This window comes from Cynocephalus volans, chromosome 13 (genome assembly GCF_027409185.1).
Source record: "Cynocephalus volans isolate mCynVol1 chromosome 13, mCynVol1.pri, whole genome shotgun sequence".
NCBI lineage: Eukaryota > Metazoa > Chordata > Mammalia > Dermoptera > Cynocephalidae > Cynocephalus > Cynocephalus volans.
The window spans coordinates 102,705,649-102,714,838 of NC_084472.1; the positions used below are offsets into that span (position 1 = coordinate 102,705,649).

Sequence of the window (9,190 nt, forward strand, 5' to 3'; positions counted from 1 at the left end):
AAATTCCAGATCATAATAACTAAATTGTAAAAACAACCACAGTGCTATATCCATACAACGAAATTTTATTCAGCCATAAAAAGGAAGGAAGTACTGATACATGCTACAACATGGAAGAATCTTGGAAAATATGCTAAGTGAAAGAAGCCAAACACAAAAGACCACATATTGAATGATTCCATGTTTATGAAATGTCCAGAATAGGCAAATCCATAGAGACAGAAAGTAGGTTAGTGGTTGTCAGGGCTAGGGAGAGGAGAGAATGAGGAGTGACTGCTATTGGGTATGGAGTTTCTTTTTTGGGGTGATTGAAATGTTCTGGAACTAGACAGTGGTGATGGCTGCAAAACTTTATGAGTTCACTAAAAACTAGTGAACTGTACACTTTAAAAAGGTGACTTTTGTAGTATGTGAATTATATCTCAATAATGTTGCAGACCAGTGGAGTTAGAACAAAATTATCTAGTGAATTTGAATTCTACTCAATCATTTCTCTTTAATATAAGCAGTTATCACTTTACATAGTTCTTATATTCATGAATTTCACTTACCATGGTTAATTAAATATCAGGCCCCCAACAACATGGTTTAAATTTCAGTTACCACAGTAAATTAACTGTGAGAAATTACATAAAGTAAAAATTTTGCTGCTACTCTACCAATCATTACATAAACAACAGGTGTGCATCAAGATCAATGACCAATCATGTCACTTCTTTCAAAGTCGGTGATTGGTCACTGCACACCTGTTAAGTTTACACACAGACAGCAAAACTCATGACATTTTACAAAAACAGGATACTCAAAAGAGGGATGTGGCCAACAATAACACGCAGAGGAGAGACAATGCTGGTAATGACATTCAAATCAGAAGTGCACAGAACAGCTGACTATGGGAATGCTGACAATGCTGCTGCTGGAGACTCTAGATATGCAGCCAGGAATATAGCAACACAAATAAACTTAGTGACAAATAAAAAAGCAAGCTTACTGACATAAATAAGGAACCAGAGAAAGTGCTGGCAAGAATCTCATTAAAGGAATTCTCAGAGATATTTCATGACATTAGAAAAAAAAGAAAAGAGAACATGTTGGAAGCTGATCCCAACTTAGATATGAATATGGCTGAAGCAAGATTTACACATTGCCTAAAAAGAAAAAAAGAGATGAATACGGCAATTTACCTATCCAGAGAGAAGATGCCTGCTCCATCTTAATACATTAACAATAAGGAAGGCAAGCACTGTTCCTACCACTCTTGACAAGTTTTTTTTTTTTTTTTTACAAATAAATATTTTAATTTTTTAAAAAAGATCACCCCCAAAATAATGACGTAAAATATGGGTAAATTTATCAGAACCTTAGCATGTATCATAAAGTAGCATTTCTCAAATTGCTAACTGGAATTTCGACATCAGAATACCTGTGAAGTTCTTTAAAAAAAATGCAGGTTCTTGTATCTGCCCAAGACATAGTCAATCAGTCCCTGGGATGGAGTAAAGGAGACTGAATTTCTTGTTTTCTTTCCAAGGGATTCTTATGTACAGTTAAAGTTTAAGGAAAAGATGAACAATATGACTATATAAAAATGCTAAAACTTTTATAGTAAACATTACAAAAAAACCTGGGAAAGAATATTTTTAAAATTTTAAAATGGCTAACCTTCTTAATCTTCAAAGAATTTACAGAATCAAGAAAAAACAAAATACAAACTTATAACAAAAAAATGCCAACTCCATTAGGTAAAAACCTCATATTGCACCCAGTCTATGATTCTGATAAATGTTTTCTTCATCTATTTTGGTATTACTTTTATTTATTATTAAAGCTCTTGTCATCTATAAATTGTTACTGAATAAAAAACTGTGTTTCAGAATTAATCTCACCCAAAGAGAGGTCTGGCATTTGCCTGTGGCACGTCCTGCTTGGTAAAGAGCATCTCTGCCTGAGGGCTTTGACTAGCAGACAGTCTAACCCATGTGATTTATGATGGGGGCTTTGGGTGAACTGGTATCATTTCTGCCTCTGGAAGAACTGGAGACTAAGGATACCAGCCTCTCCCTGAAACTCATTCTAATCTGTATTCTTTCCCTGTAATAAACCATAATTGTGAGTATAACAGCTTTTAGTGAATTCTGTGAGTCCTTCCTGTGAATTATTAAAGCAAAGAGTGATTTTGGGAAACCACTGAACTTGCAATTGGTGTCAGAAGTGAGACAGTCTTGGGAAGTGTTCCCTCTAACCCCCCAAAATCCTTTCTGATTACAAAAGTGAACCACATTATGAAGACTGTGGAAGGCTTTCCTGACCACCCTATTAAAAGAGCCTCCAGCCCATCACTCTCCCCATCTGCTGCTTTTTCTTCCTAGCAAGAATCACTGCCTGACATTCTATTACATCTGTTTATCATGTCCCCTCTTCTGTTCACAGCTGAATCGCCAACATTTTGAACAGGATTGGACATAGAGAAACACAACTAAAATTTGTTGACTGTATGAGGTAAAAATACAGTAGCTGCATTTTTTTCTCAACCAATCCTCTCTTTTCTTTCTCACTTCCCACAGAAACAAGTGCCTCTTCTGCTACTAAAGCCAAGGCAAGCCTGCATTAAACTAATTCTAAGTACTCCTTATGTAGGACATAAACATAATGTGAAAATCCTTCAAAGGAAGATGAAACTTTATACAATTATTTCCTCTCTATAAAATGGGAATTAGAGCAAAATTAAACTATAGTCTACACACTATATCTTGTACATTAAAAAAAAAACAACAAACCCAATTCTATGCTAAAAGTCAGTTCAAATAAAGTTTCTTCTAAGACTGAATGAGGACACTTAATTTCACCTCCCTACCCTGCTCTCAAAATAAAACAATTGTCTTTGTATAAAATATTCATTTGATAGATTTTTAATAGTTTTGCATATTTTTGCTGTAGTATATTATAGTGCTATTATAGCACAAGACAGTAATCTCAGGCTGCACCTCAGGATTGTCTAATTCTTTTGATCACAAAAGTATGAGTCAAAGGAAGTTTACAAAGGATGATAAACTGTCCCAGATTACAGAGGACACAACAGGAAAACCAAGTCTAAGCTTGCGCTCTCCCATTCCCCAGAAAGGAAACTGAATCTGTAGTGTACAGCCCTCCTTCCCGGGGCTAATGTAAGAAACATAGGGAATTTAGTAATTAACAAAAGGAATAGCATGGAAGAAAAGATGTCTTCATGCATGTTGTTTAATCTACTTCAAACAGCCTAGATTAGGTTTCCATTTCACTACATTTACTTGAAGGAGAATTTACAAGGAAATCAGGTCAAAACAATTAAAAATTCTTATTTAATACAGACCCAAATTCCTCATACATATTAATAGCTTATATCCGTGATTTTAATACCATTCTTCTTAGGAAATACTGAATTGAGAAAACAGAATTTAGGAAAATACATTGGGCATTATTAATTCAAATCTTTTATTTCTGTCATTTTGGTTTCCTTTCACCAAAGGAAGACTTCATTCACTAACACTTTTCAAAGCATTTGTCCTGAAGAAAAGTTAAAATTTCTAAAAGATCTTCAAATTAGAATAAAAGGCACTCACCGCAAATAAAACTACTCAATAAAAATAAATTTTATAATAAAAATATCTTCATTTTATTTGCCTTGGTATATGCATTTACATATTCTATGTAAAGCTGAGAAATGATGACTAGATTTAACAAAGTCTACTTTCTAGTCATGGGCAATAGTTCATGCTAGTCTAGTTCGGTTTAGTCTCTTTACCTGTTTGTTAAGAGAGGCTGGCTTAGATAAAAACAAGGAAAACTGATTTGTGCAGTCAGAATGGGGTCTTAACCTCATATTCCACTGTAACTGTATCATTTTTGTTATAGTCAGAAAGGGGCTATTTTCTATATCAATTCATTTTAGACTTTATCAATGGACCACCAAATCTGACACTAATCCTTTCTCAAGGGAAAGTAAAAATGGAAATACCAGTTAGGCTTTTTGGTCGTTAATGCCACTATTTTTTTTTTTTTTTAACTGCAATCTATCACAGAGAGTAATATAAAGAATTTTTCTTGATTCAAAAATCACTCATTTTTACCAGGATCTAATCTTCATTAAGATGGTTTTGGGCATTCAGGAATTTAAGCATGTTATTTCAAATTAAGAATGAAATAAGTAATATCCTAAAGATATTTCTGCTTAGTTCAGGGCTGAAGCTAGGAACTACAAACATATTCATTAGTTCAATAAAAAATTTACACATTTATATTCCTATACAAGCTTCAAAATTTAGTAGGCACTTTATAATCACCAGAATAAAGATCTGCTAGCACACACATTGGCTAAATATCCCTCCCCATGTACAGTATCATCATGAAGTTTCTTCAGTTATAAAATAAAGTTTACCAGGTCAAAGAGTCTAATATTTTTACTCTTTCCGAGAAAGTTAAATATAGTTCTAGTCACGGAATGTCCCTAAAAGCACCAGCCTGGCTTTTTTAGGTGCACTATCTTTTAAAATTACTGGGCATACTGCTGCTGTTGCAGGAATGAATCACAGAAGCAATTTCTCTGCACACATAAGAGGACTCAAATTCACAATTAGCTTCAAAAGCTGGATTGCTAACTTAAGTTACTGTTAAGAGCTACTCTTCTGAGAAGATATGTCTTACTATTTTATGATATTTTTCACTGGACAGAAATTAACCTTGGAAGCCAGACACACCATACCATTCATAGTCATTTGTCCACTGGCACGAGGATGAATTTTATTTCTGCCACTACCTCAAAATAGGGCCATTACTAGTACCACTTTGGTCCCAACTTCAGCTGACTCCTTCAGTTTTAGGCAATCTGAATGAGAACAGGAATTTAATTTTAAGGGAGAAACCACCTCCATACTAGAATAATGTAACTTTCTACAGTAGTTGCTATGAGTCAAATGTGTCCCCCCAGAGCTCATGTATTGGAAACTTGATCTCCATTGTTAACAGTGTTAAGAGGGTGGGAAATCCAATTATGGCATATGAAAAGTGGGGCCTTTGAGAGGTGACTGGATCATAAGGACAGTGTTCTTGTGAAGACTAATCCATTCAGGAAGTAATGAGTTATCATGGACGTGGTTCTGATGGCTTTATATGGACAGTGACTAAGAAGATAAGCTCTCTTGCGCAGGCCATTGTTGGCATGTGATACCCTGGTCTCTATGGGACCCTGTAGAGTTCCCAACCAGCAGAAGTCCCTCACTGGATATGTTCCCTGGGCCTTGGGCTTCCCAGCCTCCAAACTGTGAGAAATACATTTTCTTTGTTTATAAATCACCCAGTTTCAAGTATTCTTTTACAAGCAACAGAAATGGACTAATACAAATTATTCTCCGGCTTTGAAATTTGATGTCTGCTCTGCTGGGTTTTGGACATGCTTAGGACCTGTCACCCAATGCTTGTCCCACCATAGTATCTTGGAAGTCAACAGATAACTTGTTTTAATTTCACAGATGAGACATAGGACTTTTCGAGTAGGTGCTGAGATGAATTAAGACTGGGGCTAAGGGGATGCAATGAATAATGTATTTGTATGTGAAAAGGACATGAGTTTTGAGGGGCCAGGGGTGGAATGCTGTGGCTTTAATGTCCCCCCCAAAACTCACTGAAGCTTGACCTCCACTGTAATAGTGCTAAAAGGGTGGGAAATCTGATTATGGTATTTGAAAGGTGGGGCCTTTAGGTAGGTGATTAGATTGTGAGGACTGTGCCCTCATGAGTGGATTGATCCATTTATCGAGTAATGAGCATGGTTCTGATGGCTTGATAGGGAGAGTGAGTGAGAAGGTTAGAGCTCTTGCTCAGGCCATTTGATACCCTGGTCTCCATGGGACTCTATAGAGAGTTCTCACCCAGCAGAAAGACCTCACTACATGTCTTCCCCGGACTGTGGACTTCTCAGCTCCAAAACTGTAAGCAATAAACTTTGTTTCTTTATAGATTACCTAGTTTCAGGTATCCCTTAATAAGTGACAGAAATGAGTACAGTAGTAATTCTAATACAATACAAAAAATCATGTTATTAAAAAAAGTTAAACTAAAATCTAGCAACAAGGAATTTTTAAAAAAGATGATTTATATAACTAGATTTGACTTTTATTTTTCTCTTACATTCTTTCTATATGCCTGCCATTCCTACCCTAGAAGGACAGGACAAGTATTAAATAGACCAAGTTAGGGGTAAAGTTTTTTCACAAAACTGCTACTAACCCCAGTACTTTGTGCTTCAGATAACAGGGACCACTATTTTTCAGGGTTCTGTAGCCACTATATATATGGTAAAACCTCCTCTGAAGGTTTTACAGAGAGAAGTCATATCAACACATCTATTTATTCTGCATGTCTTTCCAAAAGAAAATGGGGTGACATTTGAAACAAGATGAAAATTTTAGCCTTTATTTTACATTCACCTAGTGCTTATTTAGATGGGTAGTATCTTACCCAGGACATCAGGAAATATTATCCCTGTCTCACAGATAAGGAATCAGAGGTGCAGATACTGGCAGCCAGCAAGCTGCCGAGCAGGATTTGAATTCGGACAGACTGAACACTACACTTGTCATGAACAAGGAGGACAGGAGTAGGGATATAAAATGGAATTAGGAACTAAGGTTAGAACACAGCACATACATATACCACAAAGATATGCCGTAGTTCCTAGAAGAGGGCTGCAAAACTAAGCATGGCTCAAAAGAACTGAGAAAGGAATACTATTGTAGCTCTCTATCCCACTGGCAACTCCATCAGAGCGGGTAGAGGACAAAGATAAACGGTTGGGGATCTTCACTTACACATTCATGTTCTGCGGATATGTACGAATATTCAAAGAAAAAAACAGGTAAGATACAAGTACAAAATATAAGCTTAAATATACTTATAAGGTGCTATGAATTGGTAGTCCGATTTCTTTAGGAGCTAAAGTAAAAATCTCTCTTGACAAATACAGAAAGCTCCTTCAAGCGATTCTAAGATTCAAGTGTGATGTGATTATTTCAAAGTAGTGGTACAATATTCTTCCCTAAGAATACATCTTAAAATTATTTGAAAGTCAAAAGGAAAAACTCACTGAACTACCACTTTGTCCATAACTTCAAGTCAGTGTCTAATGCTCCTAGCGAGGTTAACTGACTCAGCTAATTTCAAAACTGGACATTGCACTTGACACGAGAATAAGATATTTAAAGTGCAAATTTTAAGACTCATGAAATTATAAGTTACCACACAAGAAAATGAATGTCCACTGAAGCTACAGGTAAACAGTTTATTTCAAAAGGACAAAAATGCCATTTGCTTGGCAGTTCTATTTACAGAAATAAATTCTCTTGTGTTAATAAATTCTTATCTAATATATAAAGGCCCTGGGCAACATTCCTTATTAAAAACACTATGTTAACTTAACACTAGCTATTACTTCTCCATCCTGAAGTCGCACAATTTTAAGAGTGTCCTATTAATAAGACTAGCAAAACCTTTCCTTCTCCAGTGCATTTCTGGGGCATCCTGACTTCGAAACATATGATTAAAATTTTATAGATTATGGCTTAAATTAAGTAACCTCCTTCACGGACTTCAAACGGGAATTTTTAACATAAAAATTACTTAGTCCATATTACAAAAGACGAACAAGAAAAACTCTATAAATACGATGGCGAGATCTGAATAATTCCAGTGGTTCAGAAAACAGTGGATACAGAACTCAGAAAGCTAAATCCACACCATCAAGAATGACTTCCACAACTAACCATCTGCAGGCTTTATCACTCTTTGGAAAAGAATAAAACTTGACATACAATAAAAACGGAAATAACTTTCTGAAAAGTGCTATTCCAGCTCGAAAACACCCCATTTCTCGTTTCAAGGAAACACTGTCTCGTTTCTGAAAAGCGAATCCTCCCCAAGACCCAGTCACCGCGAAGCCCCGTCGCCGGCACCTGTTCCCAGCACCGTCAACCTGCACCTTAAAGACCAGCCGCCCCGGGCGCAGCTCCCCACGGATGCTCGCCGCACGGCGAGTCCGGGGCTTCTGAAGGGCCCCGCTCACCCGGGAGAAGCCACACACGTATCAGCAATTTAATTAGTGCTAACACTGTCCAGGTTAGTTTTCGACGCGTTTTCAAAGCAGGGACTGATTAGACTAATTTTCGGGCATCCTAAAGAGCCGCTGTTGCCAGTCCCCATATGAAACGCCGGAGTGACATGAACCTCCGGGAAGAGTGCAGGCGACCCCGGTCAAACTCCGGGCGCGGGTCCCCAGGGCCACGGTTTTCCCGCCCAGGTACACGGGATTCCTCGGCCGGGGGCGTGGGGGTGTGGACGAGCGGGACGGGGGCGCGGGAGAGGACGAGGGCGCCGCACGCCCCGCCCGGCCCGGCGCTCCCGCGTCTCCGCCGCTCGCTCGTACCTTTTCGCACAGTGTCCGCACTTGGTTCTCGTTCAGCTGTTTGCAGTCGTTCAGCTGCTCCACCCACTGGTCCAGCTCCTTGGTGAACGCCTTGTCGTCCATGGCCGCCCGCTCCCCTCTCCCGCCGCCGCCCTCCCCCCGCCCCGGCCCCGGGCGCCGCTTCCCGCTCCCGCCGCCGCCGCCGCCAGCTCCCGGCGGGAGAGGAAGGAGCCGCGGAGGCCGGCCCCGCGCCCAAGGCCAGCGGGCGGCTTCGGCCGCGCGGACTCGCGGAGACTCCCGCCCGCCCTTCCCCGCCCGGCCGTGCGCCCCGGGAGCCGGTGAAGGGAGCAGAGAGGTGAGGGGAGCGCGGCGCGGGTCCTCGGCGCAGCTCCCGCCGGACAATGGCTGCCCGCCGCAGCCTCCCGCCCGCCGGCCTCTCTCGCTCTTTCTCTCCCCTCCCTCCGGGCTTCCGTCATCGCCCGGGCATTTCCGCCGGGAAAAGGCGAGCAGGTGGCGCCGCCGGGGCAAGGCGCGCGAGGAGCAAAGCAGCGCCCCCGCGTGGCTCGGCGGAGAAACGGCCCGAGGGGGCCGCGGGCGCGCCTCCTGTCTCGGTTCCTTCTCTGTCCTCCTTTCCCGCCCTGCCCCAGACCAAGTGCCCCTGATTCTTCCTTTGTGCGCTGTTCTCTGGGAACGTTGTCCTCGCCTTAGCCTCCTGCAGTGCTTTTTCAGCGGTCTGGGCAGGGAATTGGAAGTTGGGCT

General features: G+C 40.4%; 1 protein-coding gene across 1 annotated transcript in view; it reads right to left on the reverse strand.

Annotated features, from left to right (window-relative positions):
* The window catches only part of PPP2CB (protein phosphatase 2 catalytic subunit beta), a 34,244-nt gene extending 25,355 nt beyond the window's left edge, over nucleotides 1-8,889 (reverse strand). Inside the window, exon 1 of the mRNA XM_063076614.1 lies at nucleotides 8,453-8,889. Within this exon, the coding sequence (XP_062932684.1) occupies nucleotides 8,453-8,554 (102 nt within the window). The 5' untranslated portion in view covers nucleotides 8,555-8,889. The remainder of the gene's footprint in view (nucleotides 1-8,452) is intronic.
* Nucleotides 8,890-9,190: the final 301 nt, after the last annotated feature.